Genomic DNA, 17,876 nt, shown 5'->3' on the forward strand with positions numbered 1-17,876 from the left:
GGTGTTCCCGTCTCAGGAAACCCTTCCCACACACCAGGGAAGGATGTCTCTTCTCTACAGCCCCAAGGTGCCAAAGCATCCCCGCTGTCTGCTGTAGCACTGTTTATACTGTCACTGCTCTCTGGACCCCATCTGTCTCCCCCATCAGCATGGCAGCTAGCGACTGCAGAGCCAGGGCCAAGACTGATTCATCTGGGTCCACAGGGCTCTGAGCAGCAACCGTCAGGAGCTGCGCAGATGACTCATCAATGAACAAGGGAATGAAGAAAGAGTCACAGACCCTCAGAGCATGGGGGACCCCAGAGGGCACCTGGCTCTAGTCCCTAGGCCAGAGCTCTCCTCCGCAGGCTCCTTCCTCCAGGACGAGGAGATCACTCCCTCTGAGAGCAGCTCTGTCCACCCTAAGATGCCTGTCATTCATTATCAAACATGTATTGAGCACCTATGGAGTGCAAGGCTCACATAGTTGAGGCAGGGCCCCTGACCTCCCCCTGGAGTGCTGCAGATTACGGTAGGCCCTTGGCCTGAGAGCCTGCACTGTGCTGACTGCCCTCCATTGTGGGGGGGCTGGGACACATGGAATCTGCCAGGAAGTCCCACCACACGCCCTGTAGGACTCCCTCTATACCCTCCTGCTAACCAAGGCCCACCTTAGCAATGCACTTGACCCACTCACGAGCCAGATCCGCACTCTCCAGTCCAAACAGGTATAGTCGCTCTCCCTCTGTGTACACCTCAAAGGTGTGCTCCAAGCTGCAGATACACAGGCCAGGATTCAGGCCCACCCCATCCAGCCCTGCCCTCCACATCACTGGTTTTCTCTGTCCCGCCACCCACAACTATCCTTGTGAGCACCCTCACCTGGGCCTTTAAGAACTGATACGAAAGCCCTAGGCTAGACCCTCAGGATACTGGCTCAGCCCCTGCAGAGCCTGAGTTTGCTGTGTGACCCTGGGGAGGTCCCACCCCTCTCTAGGCCTGTTTCCCTGTCTTCCCAACGCGGGCAGGGGAGGAAAGGTTGGACCTTACAGCAGTAATAACCTGTGACTGTGCCTAGGGGTGCTCACCCATGGAAGTCAGGAGGGGGCACTGCCAGGCACACAATCTCGCTGGCCCGAATCTCCCCGTTGGGGGTCACTGCCCGTTCATTCTCATAGTAGCTCAGGACCCCGTCGCTAAGGACACACCAGCGTCGGCTGAACTCTGGGGAGAAGTTGGTCAGGGGAATCATGATGGAGCTGCCCACCCTCACCTGAAATCCACCTCTGCATCCTCCCTGGGCTTCCACCCCCACCTGGTCCATGTGCTCTTCATTCTGATTCACAAACCCCCACCCCATTCCACCCTCCCCCCTGCAGCCCCACCAACCCACTCAGCCCTCGCCTCTCCCCTGGACCACTGCAGCTGCCTCTTTATTGCTCTCGCAGCCTTGTTTCTTCCAAGATTCAAAAGTAATCTAGCAAAACCTGATTCTGTCCTTCCTCTGCTCCAAACCTTTCCATTACCCACCCTCCTTAACCTCAGGACAAAGTCTATGCCCCTCAGCCTGGTATTTGAAGTCCTGCTGGGTCTATCTGTTCCCAACCCTCCAGCCCCTCTTTAACCACTCCTGGCCACATGCCAAACCTCCCTGCTTTTGCTCATCCTATTCCTTCCCCACACCCTTTATCCTTCAAGCCCTGTCCAAAGCAATTAGAACCCTGACCAAGTAGCTCAGTTGGTTAGAACGTTGTCCTGATACATCAAAGTTATAGGTTTGATCCCCAGTCAGGGCACATTCAAGAATCAGCAAATGAGAATAGTTCAAAGATCTCCAGTTAAGATGGTGGCATAGAAGGCAAGATGACAACTTGCATCCTCACACAACCACATCAAAATTACAACTAAATTATATAACAACCACCAGAAATCAAGTTGAATGAAAGTCTGACAACTATGGAATTAAAGAAATGACATCCACATTCATTCAGACCTGTAACGGGGGCGGAGACGTAGAATGGGCTGGTTCCACATCCACATGTGGCAAATAAAAATTCAACAGGGACATCTTAGGACTGAAGAGTTGCAGCCCCACACCAAGGGTCCCCCAGTCAAAGGTTCCAGTGCCATGAAGATAAATCCCCATAACTTCTGGCTAAAGGGCCTGAGTCAGTGTAACAAATTGCTGGAATCCTAAATTATTCCTCTTAAAGACCCCCCACACAGACTTACTCAGATTTACTCCCTCTGAGCTCCAACACTGGGTAACAGATCTTAAAAGGCAACAGAGGCATACAGAGAAGAACTGAAGTGTCTGGCATTGAGGCAGCTCACGGACAAGTTTCTCTCAGAGAGAAAGTCAGGCAAATGCCATTGTCCCTTTTCTGAACCTTCACCCCACAGAGCGGCAGAGCTGGCAGGCTGGTGCCATATCTGAGACTCCATCAACCTGGCTCACATTGTTTGCTTCATCCTGGAGATCCCCCAGGACCTCATTCCATCCAACTTATGAGTCCACACAAACTGTTAACCATGGCTATTCTATATGAATGGTTGGTCTTGGTTCACGTTTCATAACTTCCTAAATACTATGAAAAAAGCAACAGCTAGCCTCAGTGAGCCCCGAGCCCCTGTACGTCTTGCTACGAGACCCCAGACCCAGCACTAAGGTCAGCCAGGCTAGATTCACAGCTTAGCTTTGCCTGGAAATCTCCAAGCCCAGCACAAGTAGCAGCCATATCAGATGGCTTTATAGCTCAGGCAGGGTAGCCCCAGGCAGATCACAGGTGAGGGCTGACCTTGGCATACACCACCTGGGAAACCCAGAGCCTGCACATCCAGTGGACAGCTACAGACTATGTCCAAGCACTGCCACCCTGCCCCTGCACAGCTGATCCTCCACAGAGGATGGAAGTTAGTGGTCAGTGGTCATAGCCAGTCCTTGCAGCTGACTACCCTAGACAAATCCCTCTCATTGATCTGCCAATAGCAATCAAGTCTCAACAACAAGAGAAGGGTGTACTGAGCCACACAAAAAGCACACCTCGAGTACCCAACTTTGGTGATAAGGGAGGCTGTGCCACTGGACCCTACAGGACACCTACTGCATTAGGCCACACCACCAAGACATGGAGTCATAGCAGCTCTACCTAATACTTAAAAACAAACACAAAGAGCCTTCCAAAATGATGAGACAAAGAAACATGGCCCAAATTAAAGAACAGATCAAATCTCCAGAAAAAGAACTAAACGAAATGGATATAAGGAATCTATCAGATGCAGAGTTCAAAACACTGGTTATAAGGATTCTCAAGGAACTTAGTGGGGACCTCAGCAGCATAAAGATGATTCAGTCAGAAACAAAGGATACACTAATTGAAATAAAGAACAATTTATAGGGAGACTACAGCAGAGTGGATGAAGTAGAGAATCCAATCAATGATATGGAACACAAGGAAGCAAAAAACAACCAATCAGAACAAGAAGAAAAAAGAATCCAAAAAGCAAGGATAGTGTAAGCAGCCTCTGGGACAACTTCAAGCATTCCAACATTCACATCATAACGGTGCCAGAAGGAGAAGAGAAGGAATGAGAAATTGAAAATCTTCTTGAAAAAACAATGAAAAGAAAAGTCCCTAATTTCATGAAGGAGACAGGCAGCAATAGAAAGAACACGGAGTCCCAACAAGATGGATGCAAACAGGCCCACATCAAGACACACCATAATTAAAGTGCCAAAGGCTAAAGATAAAGAATCTTAAAAACAGCAAAAGAAGTTAGTTATCTACAGGGGAGTTCCCATAAGACTTTCAGCCAATTTCTCAAAAGAAACTCTGCAGGCTAGAAGGATTGACAAGAAATATTCAAAGTCATGAAAAGCAGGGACCTACAGCCAAGACTGCTCTACTGAGCAAAGATATCATTTTTTAAAAAGATTTTATTTATTTATTTTTAGACACAAGGGATGGGAGGACGGAAGAGAGGGAGAGAAACATCAGTCTGTGGTTATCTCTCGTGTGCCCCAAAATGGGGACCTGGCCTGCAACCGAAGCATGTGCCCTGACTGGGAATCAAACCAGCAACCTTTTGGTTCGCAGGCCGGTGCTCAAACCACTGAGCCACACCAGCCAGGGCAAAGATATCATTTAGAATCAAAGGGCAGATAAACAGCTTCCCAAATTTCAGGGGAAAAGGGGAAGGATTTACAGGAACTAGTATAAAGGATACACGGACAACAACTAAGGGGGGTGGAAATGGGAGGGAGGTGGAGAGCACGGGGTGGGGGGTGGACTGGGATGGGAGTAAAAGACAGAAAACTGTACTTGAACAACAATTAAATAAATTTTTTTAAAAAGTTTTCCAGACAAGAAAAAACTAAAGAAGTTCATCATCACAAAATCACTGTTACATGAAATGTTAAAGGGACTTATTTGAGAAAAAGAAGATCAAAACTATGAACAATAAAGGGGCAACAAATACATACCGAGCAACAACTGAATCTAAAAAACAAACTAAACAAACAAAAAGAACAAGACAGAATCAGGATATGGAGAAGGTTTTGATTGTTGCCAGATGGGAGAGGGGGTATGGGGGAATGGGTGAATAGGTGAGGGGAGTAAGTACAAATAGGTCATTACAGAATAGCCACGGGGATATAGAGTACAGTATAGGAAATGGAGTAGCTAAAGAACTTATATGGAAACTTCCGGCAAAGATGGAGACGCAGGTAGACACCCTGTGCCTCTTCACACAACCAAAATTAAGGACAACAAAAATTTAGAAACAAAAAACCAACTAGAACTGACAGAAAATTGAACTGCGTGGAAGTCCGACAACCATTCATCCAGACTGGTAAGAGGGGCAGAGTCAGCGGCCGGAGGAGAGGGGTTGCAGCAGGAAAAAGTGGTGGCTAGCAGACCTGGGTGCACAGGCAGCAGCTGGCAGACCCCGGGCACAAGGTGGCGATAAGCAGACCCAGTGAGGCGCTCAGGGTGGCTGGCTGACCACGGACACACATTCGCATATGGATAAACCAGATGAAAATGGGCAGTGAGACAGACTGTGCAACCCAGGGCCCCGGCGCCAGGAAATAAAGCCTAAAAGCACCAATTAAAAACACTTGTGTGGGTTGAGGTGCCGGGAGAGACTCTCAGCCTCACAGGAGATTTTGTCGGTGAGACCCAAAGGGTCCTAGAATGTACACAAGCCCACCCACATGGGAACCAGCACCAGAAGGGCCCAATTTGCTTGTGGAAAGCAGCAGAAGGGACTGAAATTCGAGAGAGGAACAAGTGCCATTGTTCCCTCTCTGACCCCGCCCCCACATACAGCATCACAACCTAGAAACTGAATTGCCCCACCCTGGTGAACACTGAAGGCTCCACCCTTCGCTATGTAACAGACGTGACCACACCAAAAAATAAAATAAAAAAACAACCAAAATGGCTCGAATGGAAGAACAGATCGAAGCTCCAGAGCCAATACATCTAAGCAACCAAGAGGTAGCCAACCTACCAGATGCATAGTTCAAAGCATGGTGAGCAAGATGCTCACAGAATTGGTTGAATTTGGTCAAAAATTAGATGAAAAAATGAAGGCTACACTAAGTAAAATGAAGGAAAATGCACAGGAAACCAATAGCAACGGGAAGAAAACTGGGACTCAAATCAGTGGAGAGGACCAGAAGGAAGAAAGAAACAACCAAACAGAAAAGAATGAAGAAACAAGAATTCAAAAAAATGAGGAGAGGCTTGGGAACCTCCAGGACATCTTTAAACGTTCCAACATCCTAATTATAGGCGTACCAGAAAAGGAAGAAGAACAGCAGCAAGTGGAAAAGTTATTTGAACAATAAAGGAGAATTTCCCCAATCTGGCAAAGGAAACAGACTTCCAGGAAGTCCAGGAAGCTCAGAGAGTCCCAAACAAGTTAGACCCAAGAAGGAACACACCAAGGCACATCATAATTACATTAGCCAAGATGAAAATGAAGGAGAGAATTCTAGAAGCAGAGAGAGATAAGGGGACAGTCACCTACAAAGGCATTACCATCAGACTGTCAGCTGATTTCTCAAAAGAGACCTTGCAGACAAGGGAGGGGCTGGAAAGAAGTATTCCAAGTCATGAAAGGCAAAGATCTACCTCCAAGATTGCTCTATCCAGGAAAGCTTTCATTTAGAATGGAAGGGCAGATAAAGTACTTCTCAGACAAGGTCAAGTTAAAAGAGTTCATCACCACCAAGCCCTGATTATATGAAATGTTAAAGGGACTTACCTAAAAAAAAGAAGATAATATGAACAGTAAAAAGACAGCAAACTCAGTTATTAACAACCACACCTAAAGCAAAAGCAAACTAAGCAAACAACTAGAACAAAAAGAGAACCACAAAAATGGAGATCCCATAGAAGGTTAGCAACAGGGGAGTGGGAGGAGGAGAGAGGGGGAGAAGGTACAGAGAATAAGTAGCATAGATGGTAGGTAGAAAATAGGGGGAGAGCAAGCGTAGTGTGGGAAATACAGAATCTAAAGAACTTATGACACATGGACATGAACTAAAGGCTGGGAATGTGGGTGGAGGGGTGTGCAGGGTGGAGGGGAATGAAGAGGGGAAAATGGGACAACTGTAATAGCATAATCAATAAAATATATTTTTTAAAAAAGAACCTATATGCATGACCCATGGACATGAACAATGGTGGGGGATTGCCTGAGGGAGTGGAGGGTGTTGGGTGGAGCGGGGTAATGGGGGAAAAACTGGAATAACTGTAATAGCATAATCAATCAACCAATGAATGCAAAACTAAGTGGAACAATACATCAATGTTTCTCTCTCTCTTTTCCTGTTTCTCTAAAACTCAATTTTAAAAAAGCCACAGGAAGCCTCCTATGCATCCCTCCTGTTCCTGTACCCCACCCTCCTTTGCCAGAAGCACCCACTGCTCTAAACTCTGCCTCTTGAACAGACACTTCTCCAAAGAAGACACATAGGTATCCAACAGACATATGAAAAGTTGCTCAACATCACTAATCATCAGAGAAATGCAAATTAAAACCACAATGAGATATCATCTCACACCGGTGGGAATAACTATCATCAATAAATCAACAAACAACAAGTGCTGGCGAGGATGTGGAGAAGGGGGAACCCTTTTGCACTGTTGGTGGGATGGCAGACAGGTGCACCCACTACAGAAAGCAGTATGGGAATAACTCAAATAATTAAAAATGGAACTGCCTTTTGACCCAGCAATCCCACTTCTGGGAATATATCCGAAGAAACCCGAAACATTAATTCAAAACAACGTAAGCACCCCTATGTTCATCGCATCGTTATTTACAATTGCCAATGGGCAGCTTCCATAAAGCTGCCCAAGTGTCCATCAGTAGATGAGTAGATAAAACAACTATGGGAAATTTACACAATGGAATATTTACACAATGAAATACTACTCAATTGTAAAAAAGAAAATTTTATCCTTTGCTACAGTGTAGAAGGACCTGGAGAACATTATGCTAAAGGAAATAAGCCAGTCAGAGAAAGACAAATACCACGTTTTCACTCCTATGTGGAATCTAATGAACAAACTGAACTAACAAGGAGTATCAGGATAGACTCATAGATGGAGTGCAGGATGACAGCTATGGATAGGGAGGAGGTGGAGGGTTCGAGCAAAAAGGAAAAAGGACTCATGGACATGGACAACAGAGTGGTGATTGTAGTGGGGAGGGAGGTATAAGGGGACTAAATGGTAATGGAAAAAAATACAACAAAAAATACTAGAAAAAGCCCTGACTGGTGTTGCTCAGTGGACTGAGCGTGGGCCTGTGAACCAAAGGGCTGCAGGCCATGTCCCCAGTGAGGGGTGCAAGAGAGGCAACCACACATTGATATTTCTCTTACTCCTTCCTTTCCCCTCTCTCTAAACATAAATAAAATCTTTTAAAAAAGAAATACAAAGTAGAATAAAAAACCTCCATCTCTTCTTATAATGGCCCTAAGGAGTTTAATAAGATTCCATTAAGGAAGAGAAATAGGAATCTGGGCCGGGAAAGGCAGGAGAAAAGAACAGAAGGCCACAGCCATCCAGACTCCTTCAGTTCATAGCACTGAGCTTGGCATTGGCTAAGGGCTTCCTAGTACCCAGGACAAAAAGGATGACTCAGGGAGTCACACAAATGACATCATCAGCCAGGGAGAGGTAGACTTGGGCAGGGCCCCGGGGGCAGTGAGGTGATGCACCTCAGAGCTCCAAAGAAACCTCTCTGGAGTCGGAGGGCTTCATCCAGGAACGCCAAGGGAAGCTGGGAGCAGCGGCCTCAGCCGTGTCCCCACAGCGGACACTGTCTACAGAACAGAACGTGGCGTCGCCCTCTGAGGGCGGCTGTCCCGGAACCAGCCCCCAGGGCAGGGCTCCCTTGAGGAGAACCAGCCCTGCCACAGTCACTGTTCATCTGCAGACATCTGACAAGTGCCACTGTGTGCTAGGCACGGTTCCAGACTCTAGGGGCGAAAGTAGGGACCAAGGGGAGCTTATGTTTCAGCGGGCTCAGAGAATCGGTAACAGCCCTACGAACAATTAATGTTAGATAAATGGCACGAAAGTAGGGTGAAAGCGGGGTGAGTAGGGACTGCTATTTCAGATAAAATGGTTGGGGATGAAGTCTCCAAGGAGTGACCTTTTAAACAGAGACTCAACTGAAGCAAGAGACTAACCATGCAGGTATTTGGGGAAAAGCACTGAGCAGAGGGCACAGCAATGCAAAGACCTCGGTGAGAGTGAGTGTGAATGTCTAAGGAACAACTCGGAGGCTGCAAGGCTGGAGTAGAGTGAGTGAGGGGGCGGGGTCAGGAGGCAACGGGGGTGGGGCTGTAATGAGGAGGCCCTGGTGGGATTAAGGACTGGAATTACTCAAAACTGGGGAGCAAATGGGAGGCGGAGATTACGAGAGGGGCGGTGTTTTATGCTTAGTCCTCAAACTTCCTAGCATCTACCAGGCTCCAAATACCAGATGCTCACCCAGCACAGGGCCCACACCCAGTAGGTACTCAATAAAAGCTTCTTAGTCTAAAGGAAACAGGCAGTGCTGTGCCCCACTCATATCCTGACCATCCCATTTATTATGTACCAACTGTGTACCAGAGACCATATCCAGGAAGCCCTCCAGGGTGATGGCCAGAGTGTACATGGAACCCTTGTGAGCTCACCAGCCTGGAAAGCCTTGGTTCTCTGGCCCTGCCGCCATGCCAGAATGCCACCTTCCCAGGCACCCACCTTCCCGGGCACCCACCTTCCCGGGCACGGCGGTCCTGCAGCAGCTTGCCAGCAGAGGCAGTTTTGTAGAGGAAGCCACTGTGGCTCACAGTTGGCAGGACAATTGAGTAGTGCTTTTCCAGGGGCTTCATCAAATCCAGCCGAGGCACCTCTTTTGGGAAGCGGGGGAGAATGGTTGGTCATGCTTGCCTCCAAGGGCACCTCCCTCACCCCCACCTAGCTTGGGCATCCAAGCTTGCATTTGAGTCACTAGCCCCAGATCCCTCAGGCACCCTCAGGCTCTCACTGCCACAGCCAGAATTTAGCCCCAGCCATTCTCCACCTCTCCCCACATATGTGAATTCCACCCTGCTGCCAAGGCCCAGGTCCAGTCCCAGGAGATCTCCTTGACTCCCCAGCCCAGCCCAGCCCAGCCCACTCTCCTCTCCCTGCTGTCTGTCGAGGCAGAGAGCCAGGACACTCGAATGACTGGGGCCTTGGGCAAACTCGGTAACGATCCCCAAAGGGAGGTTATCCCAGATGATGCAAAGCCTAAGGAAGTAGCCTGGCTTCAGCCTTGTTGCCAGTGGTCCCAAAGCCCAAGCCAGCCTGGGTGGTCTCCTGTGCCTCCCCGGACACCTGGGCTCTCTCCAGCCCAGCGCACCCCACCCACCGGTGGCTCAGAGCCCTGAGCCCTGGCTGTGGAGTTCCACCTTCAGTCTAGAATATGTCCCCAGAGGCCAGCCCTGGACCATGACCAGCAGAGCTCACCCCCACTACTCCCTCCTCACCCACCCCAAGAGTGGGAGCCAAATGTGACCCAAACTCAGTCTGTGTTGGACAGACCCCCACCCAGACAGGGCAGCAGCCAGGCCTGCTCTCATGGGTCACCTGCACATAGAGAAATGCCACACCCACCACCCGGCACACACAAAGCAACACAGACACACTCTATACACACTCCCCCAAAGCCCTCAGCACTGAAGGCCCACACTACAGGTCAGAAAGGGACCCACAAATACACAGAGAGAAGCAGCAACAGAGACACAAAGGGCTACGCATATGAAGGGGAAGCCAGATGGACTGCCAGACACTGACAGGCAAAGCCAAATACCCCGAATCACACACATGTTGCTCCAGGACCTTCGAGGAAATGCGATTATAGCGCTACAGCTCACATTATGGCAGGTAATCAAGCCTCGGGCCCCCGACCAGCATCCCCTGCAAAGGACCAGACCCCGGCAGCAGGGAGGCCCCATCCCTCAGAGAGGACTGTCCCACCAGCTGCTCACCCGTGGTCCGGTTGTTCCGAAGGAATTCCATCTGCAGTGTCTGCCCCGCCTGCTCTGCAAGAGCCAGGGGTGTGGGGGCTTCAGGGTCCCCTGAGAAGCAGTTGACCCCAGCGCCACAGCCCAGGAGTGCCTGGGTCTCGGCCAGGTCTGTGGTGGTGACTGCAGCACACAGGGCCTGGGAGGGGAGAGGAGGGAGGAGGGGTCAGTCCCAGCAGGAGTGGGGCTGGTGGGGGAAAGGGCAGTGAGGGGAGAGATAGGAAGAGGAAGGAGACACCCAGGTCTGGGGGCCCATCTCACACTGAAAGAAAGAAGAGGGATGAAGAAAGAGAAGAGAGGAGGAGGAAGAGAAATGCCGAGGGGAGAAAGGGTGGGCAGGGGCTGCCCAGCAGAAGCCGGGGTCCCACCAGCCCAGGTCTCACCCCTGCTGGTAGCCCCCAGGACCCTGCGAGCTGCCAAGCCTGCTCTCTAGAGGATCTCAAGCTCCCTCTGCCTTGTGGAAGGGCAGAGGGGGGTGCTTTGTAACTAATTCCTCCCACATTTGAATTCCTCACCGCCTGCCCAGCCCTCCTGACCAATGGGAGTTGCCGCCCCTCCTAGCTGGCAAGTCAAACTGGGCTGGACTGGGGGCTGGACGCCTGGGGGTTCCTGGGAGGCGCAGGCCTGGCTCCCACTGGGCTTCTAGCTGGACTGAGACTGCCTGGGTGGGGCTGCCTGGGGGGAGGGGCTGAAGGCCGCCCAGAGGTCACAAGGGGCACCCCCCTGCCTGGGAGCAGGCCACCTCCGGCTCAGGCAGAGCCAGCCAAGACCTGGGGCTTGGTTCCCAGCCTGTCAGGGTCTGGGGCCCAAACAGGGCCTCATCTTGAGTGGGGTGTGGATGGGGGGGGGCAGTCAGAGCAGCCAGCTGTTTTTCATGAGCCTGACAGGAAATAGCATCCCCATCAAGTTCACTCCTTTTGGCAGGATACAGAAGAAGCAGGACAGGGTGCGGAGACAGAGGAATCAGCTGGGGAGGGAGGCAGACAGATGCTGGGGACATGGTCTTGGTCCAAGGTTCCGGCTTGGCTTCTCCTTGTTTTGCCCCAACTTCCCCTATGGCTTAGGTAGGACCCTTCTGTCTGGGCCACCTCATCACTTGGAGCTGGTGGAAAGATGGGCTGTGATGGTGAGGAATGTGGGGACAGGAAGAAAAAAAGGGGCCTCAAGGGGCACAGTGTAGGGAAAATGGGGTGATTTTAAGGGGACCCAGAGGCCCAATGAGCTGACCTCGTCCAGTTCCTCCTGGTTGCCAAAGAGTGGGTGGTATCGGCGGTACTTGCCCTCGAGGTATTTGGCCTCCAGGTGGCGCCGCCGGGCACCAGGGCTACTGCTGGGTTGCAGGGCCTCACTGGGGGGCACGCTGGCTGCCCAGAAGCGGTTCCCAGCACCATTGCCCAGCTGTAAGAAGAGCTGTGGATGTGAGCAAGAGGTTAGAGGCAGCCTATGACCATGGGCCCCATGCCCTGCAAAACTTTATGGCTGGGAAGCCAGGCTACTGGCCCCCTTTCCCATCAGAGACGCTGAGGGCCAGCCTGCTTGTTGGTGGCCTTGGGTGCTCCCTCATCAACTCCAGACCTGAGCCCAGTTCCTCAGCTCACTGACAGGACCGGAGGCAGACAGTCTGACAGGTTAACACCCCGGGTCTGGCACCTGGTCAGGCAACTTGCTGTTTCCCCACCCAGTCCCACATCTGGAACTCTGTATTCCTGAGGCTACCACATCTTGGGGGTGGTGACTAACCTGTCGGCCGATGGGGCGGGCAGGGATTTTGGAATCAGCTCCCCTCCCTGATATTCCTGTAGGACATTCCATGGGGCTGGGCCTGCAGCTCCACCCCAACATGCCCCAGAATCCAGCCACATACCCCTGCTGCTGGCGCTACGCGACTGAGCCCTACAATCACCAGCTGGGCCCCTGCAGGGGAGGAGGGGCAGGAGCAGACTCCGGAGGAGTGCAGGGGTCTAGCACTCAAAATACTAGTTTATTCATTCTTTTACTCTGCTGGTTATCTGTTCCAGCGCCATTTCCTGCCCCCCCCCAGTCCCCACCCCCGCCCCGACTGCTGCCTCTTTGTCAGGTCTGTGTGGGGTGCTAGGGTCACAGCAGAGAAAAGAGCAGAAACAGCCCCTGCCGCTACTGACTCTGTAACTTCGGCCAAGTCATTTTCTCTCCCTGGGGTTCAGTGTCCACATCTGTAAACTGCGAACTCCAACCCCACCTCACAGGCAACATGACACTCAAATTGCTCTGAGCCTGCAGCTTGGCTGGGACTGTCAGGAAGGCCCTGGGTCCAGCCGCCTGTTGCAGGTCCTCCCCTGTAACTACTCCACACAGCAGTACCTGGGGACCCCAATACGAACGTGAGTACATGAGTGCGTGTCCCTAAACGTACACACTCACGTACTAAACATACTGGCGCACACAAGTAGAGATGAAATGAAGTAAGTATTTTAGGTTTTGCAGGACACAAAGTTTCTTTTGAGTGGTCTTTTTACCCTTTTTTTAAACAACCCTTTAAAACTGTAAAAACATCCTTAGCTCACTGGCCAGCTTGCCGATTTTGCCAAAAATTGGCTTTTCCAAAATCCACACCCACCAGATGATCCCAAAGGCCTCTTCTAGTTCTAGGGTGCTAGTGTCTGTGAGATGGGGGAGAGGGGACAGACAGCAGCTGGACCCCAAACGCAGGTACCAAGTGGGGGCTCCCACCTCGATGAGCGTCTCCGTCCACACCTTCCTGTCCATCTTCAGACTCCGCACCTTGGAAATGCCGGCGCCCATGCCGCGGTGCTCCCCTGTGGGCAAAGGCTGGGCTGGGTCCTCTGGCCCTCTCCCCAGGCAGAACTGCCGTCCTCCTGCACCCGACCCCCAGTGCTCATCCAGGGGCAGGCAGGCAGAGGCCACAGGCAGGACTCAGGGCCCAGGCCTGCGGCTCCGCCCCCACACAGCTCCAGAAACCAGCTACACACTTGCTGCTCCCTGCACCACAGAGCTGAGTCCAGCAATCAGCCCCTGGGCTCCTGCAGGCCACTCTCCATACAGCCCAGCCACAGTGATCTCTTTAAAATGCAAATTCCCGCCCTGGTGGTTGGAGCATCTTCTCGCCCTGATATTAAAAGGTTGCTAGCTGGTCGGTAGATCCGGTCAGAGCACATCCGAGTATCAGCCAACAAATGCATGGGTGGGTGGAATGACAATCTCTCTCTCTCCCCCGTACTGTCTCTCTAAAATCAATTTTTTTTAATGCAAATCCCACGCGTGTGCTCTTCCTCTGGGGAGTAGCCAGCAGGAGTTTCCTTTTCCTCCCCCCACTCCAACTTTTTTCTTCACAGGCACATATCTCCTAAACTCCAAGGCAATGAGGCATCTGGCAGCTTGCACCAGGCTGGTCCCCTGAAACTTTCCCTAAAGCCCCCTTTTCTCTGACTTCCCAGTGAGCTATGAAAGCCCAGCCTGGGCTCTCCTATTGCTTCCTCTATGCTAAGCCCTTCCTTGTTTTACTGTCCCCAGCTTCAATAAATGTATCCTAAAAAAAAAAAAAAAAAAAAGCAAATTCCCTTGCTTCAAATCCCTTCAAACCCCTCCAATGGCTCCCCCAAATTGGGTCTAAATTCCTTACCTGCTTTTCCTCCAGCTTCATCTCATGCTTCCTCACATCCCACTCAGCCACACTCTTCTCCCTCTTCTAATCTTCTAGGCTCCTTCCAGCCTCAGGGCCTTTGCACTCACTGTTCTCCTGCCTGGTCTCTCTTCCCCCATCTTGCCAGGGCCCCCTCCTGACATTCAAATCTCAGTTAACACAGTCACCTCCTGAGAGGGCTTACCACGCACATAGTTGCTGCCTAGGACTTGCTGTGACCTGACCCCTCGACTGGTTTGTGTTTTTCAGCTTCTCCCTTCTAGAATGGAAGCTGCCTGAGAGCAGGAACCTGGAGTGTCTGCATTAGTGTCTAACCTCAGAGCTCAGGACAAAGCCTGGCATGTGGTGAGCTCTTAATGATAAATCTCTGCGGAGTGAGAGGGGCAGGGGAGTCAGGGATGGACAGAATGCAGCCTTACTCAGCTACAGAGTAAGGCTGTAGGATGCATAGAGAAGGGAGGGGGGCTGGGGGCACTCGGTGACGGCAGGCCTGGCTCTGGCTGTGGCCTCACCTCCTCTGTCCCATCCACCCCAGTGGCCCTTACCCTCCGTGAGCTGGTCTCTGATCCAGTCATTGCTTTTCTGCACCAAGACCTCACAGCCCAAGGCCTTCGGGACATCTGCCACCCCAGAGGCCTCAGGGTTTTTCACTAAACTCAGACAGTTCCCCACATTATTTCTCTTCCTGGATCCCCATCTCCAGACACCCAAAGCTGCCTCCTACCTGCTAAGGGTGCCAAATTCCCAGCACCTGACACAGTGCCTGATATGGCACAGACCCTCAGTAAGTGCTGACTGAATAGATGCATGAATCTCCTCTCTTTCGTTCTCCTCACCTAATCTATCAATGGGAACTTCACACCACAGGTCCTAAACATCTCTTGGATTCTCTCCATTGCTTCCCCAAAGCAGGCCTTTCTCTTTCTCTCTCTCTCTCTCATCTTGGCTCCAGCAGCAGCCGCCTCCTTACTAGTCTCCCTCAAACTCGACTTCCAAACAGCCAGAGCCCTGGCCCCCCACCGCTGCCTCCCACCCCCCCCAGATGAAATACCAGCTCCTCCCTCCTCCTGCCCCTGCCAGCCCCTCCTGCCTGGCTCCCTTCCACCCCTCTGATGGAAGAGGAATGCTGGATCCCAAGAGATCTGGGCTAAAACTAAGACTCACTTACTTGCCAGATGACCCTGAACCAGCCATTTTCCCTGTCTGTCTGTCTGTGCCTCAGTGCCCCGCCCATGACATGAGAAGTTAAACCCCTGCCCTGCAATGTAAGGATGGAGCTTAAATCCTGGTGGGAGAGGCTTGGCACGCAAGTGCAACCTCATAAACAATCCCTACTATCTTCACCCCAGACCCTCCAGCCAGATAAGACCACCTACTACCAGACACGTGGACCCACCAGACCGGTCATGCCTTGGCCCAGACGTTCCCCAACCCCCACCGCCGCCCCCCACAGACCTGCACAGCGCTTGCAGATGACGACACAGAGGTTGATGGAGGCCCAGTCAGGCTGGGCAGCCCCGCAGTCAGCACAGAACCTGTTGGGGGCCACGGCCCAGATGCGCTCGGCCACCTCTGAGGTAGACAGGGCCTCGGCAATGGCTCCCTGCATGGCCTCCAGCCACTGCTCCTTCTCTAGTTCTGATTCGGCTGAGAAGCTGGGGACACAGGAATGGGGGAAGGAAGCCAGTGGACAAGGGCTCAGAGGGACTTGGGGGCAGCATAAAGGGGCAGAGCATGAAGTAGGGGGAACAAGTGTTGAGTCTCATGGTCAGAAGAGGGAGGCATCCTGGGTCTGTGAGGAGGTGGGAGTGCACAAAGGCAAGGACAGCAAGAACCTGAAAAGACATACCAGGGCCAGGGGGGTCCCACAGGGGACTCTGGCCCACCCAGGGAGTAGAACAGGCTGCTGGGAAAGCATGATACCTGGGCTGAGACTTGACATATGGCAAAGGTCTGGCCAGGTAAAGAGGCGGAAGGGCATTCTAGACAGAGGGAACAGCACGTGCAAAGGGGCAGGACGGCACACGGGAGAGTCCAGGACCTGCGGGCAGGGTGGGCAGACTGGCAGAGAGGGGCTGGGAGAGAGGCAGGGACAAGCCTGTGCCAGGCAGACAAGCTCAAAAGGCACCCAGAGGACAACGGAGTAGTAGTGAAGGGTTTCAGCGGGAAGGACAGAAGAGAACAGAGACATCTTCCCCTCTGGCTCTTTCTCTCCCTGTCAACCTGGAGTTGGGTGTATGCATTGAAGATCTGACTCCATCTGTGACCCCCCCACCATGTCCAAAGAAGACACTGCTGCTACAGATACAATAGATGTTAACACTGCTTTATGAGGGGTGGCAAAGGCGACCCTCATCTACAAAGGCCTGGCAGTGGAACCTGCAAAGCCGCTAAGGCCTTAGCCAGGCACTAAGTCCATCTACATGTGCTTGCACCCAACTGCATGAGCAGACTAGAGGGGACAGCAGGGTGAGTGGGTTGTGCAGGAAGCCAGTGTGGGCAACTCTGGGAGCAGTGCGGCTGGGAAGGGAGGAGAGTGATGGCCAGTGGGGCAGGGCAGGGGGCAAGAGTGGGATTTCTTAGAAGGAAGGGGTCAGAGAAGATTAGTAAGTAAAAGTAAATGATCAGCAGGGGTGGACAGGGCTAGGAAGGGAGGAGAAGTCCATCGCAGAAGAAGGGGCAGCTTCCCACATATGCGAGAAGCAAACAGTGGAGGAAGTACAAACAGAGACAGGGACATGGACTCACCTGAAGATGCGGTAGGGGGTGGTGAGATCGAAGCCACGCCGGTCCACTTCCTTCACGTTGCCTACGCTCATGTCGATGAAGGTGATGCCGATGCCCAGGTGGTACTCCTGGCAGGCAGGTGGGAAGGGGTGAGGACGCGGCCTGCAGAATGGGGCTCAAGGCCCAGGAAGGGGAAGAGGGGAGGGGAGGTGGAACTGTAGTGACTAGAAAGTGGCTAGGAAGGAGGTTAGGGAGGCTTCAGGAATCAGAGCCTGGGAAAGCGGACCCAGGCTCAGAGGCCTCCTAGCAACAGGATGAGAGTAACGATCAGGGAGCAGAACTAAGAGGTGAAAGAGGGCGGGCAAAGGTCTGGGCTTGGTCAGATGAGGGAAAGAAAAAGGACAAGGCTAAGGGGCAGGTAGACAAGGGAGAGGCTGAGGGACCAGGTGGGCAGGGGGCAGGGCTAAGGGGCAGGTAGACAAGGGAGAGGCTGAGGGACCAGGTGGGCAGGGGGCAGGGCTGAGGGGCAGGTAGACAAGGGAGAGGCTGAGGGACCAGGTGGGCAGGGGGCAGGGCTGAGGGACCAGGTGGGCAGGGGGCAGGGCTGAGGGGCAGGTAGACAAGGGAGAGGCTGAGGGACCAGGTGGGCAGGGGGCAGGGCTAAGGGGCAGGTAGACAAGGGAGAGACTGAGGGACCAGGTGGGCAGGGGGCAGGGCTAAGGGGCCAGTAGACAAGGGAGAGGCTGAGGGACCAGGTGGGCATGGGGCAGGGCTAAGGGGCAGGTAGACAAGGGAGAGGCTGAGGGACCAGGTGGGCAGGGGGCAGGGCTGAGGGGCAGGTACAAGGGAGAGAGCGGGGATGGGGCGCTAGGGCAAGACAAGGGAGACTGAGGGACCAGGTGGGCATGGGGCAGGGCTAAGGGGCAGGTAGACAAGGGAGAGGCTGAGGGA

General features: G+C 52.5%; 1 protein-coding gene across 3 annotated transcripts in view; it reads right to left on the reverse strand.

The window, feature by feature from the left end:
* ARAP1 (ArfGAP with RhoGAP domain, ankyrin repeat and PH domain 1) overlaps positions 1–17,876 on the reverse strand; it is a 69,833-nt gene that overhangs the window by 12,130 nt on the left and 39,827 nt on the right. For all 3 annotated transcript variants that reach the window (XM_037135659.2, XM_053670755.1, XM_037135665.2), the window contains 8 exons: positions 16,947–17,053; positions 15,654–15,853; positions 13,268–13,353; positions 11,786–11,968; positions 10,523–10,697; positions 9,268–9,402; positions 1,068–1,203; positions 651–753 (listed from right to left, as the gene is read on the reverse strand). In XM_037135659.2, the coding sequence (XP_036991554.2) occupies positions 651–753; positions 1,068–1,203; positions 9,268–9,402; positions 10,523–10,697; positions 11,786–11,968; positions 13,268–13,353; positions 15,654–15,853; positions 16,947–17,053 (1,125 nt within the window). The remainder of the gene's footprint in view (positions 1–650; positions 754–1,067; positions 1,204–9,267; positions 9,403–10,522; positions 10,698–11,785; positions 11,969–13,267; positions 13,354–15,653; positions 15,854–16,946; positions 17,054–17,876) is intronic.

Source organism: Artibeus jamaicensis, unplaced genomic scaffold (genome assembly GCF_021234435.1).
Source record: "Artibeus jamaicensis isolate MK-2021 breed Jamaican fruit bat unplaced genomic scaffold, CSHL_Jam_final contig_64, whole genome shotgun sequence".
Lineage (NCBI taxonomy): Eukaryota > Metazoa > Chordata > Mammalia > Chiroptera > Phyllostomidae > Artibeus > Artibeus jamaicensis.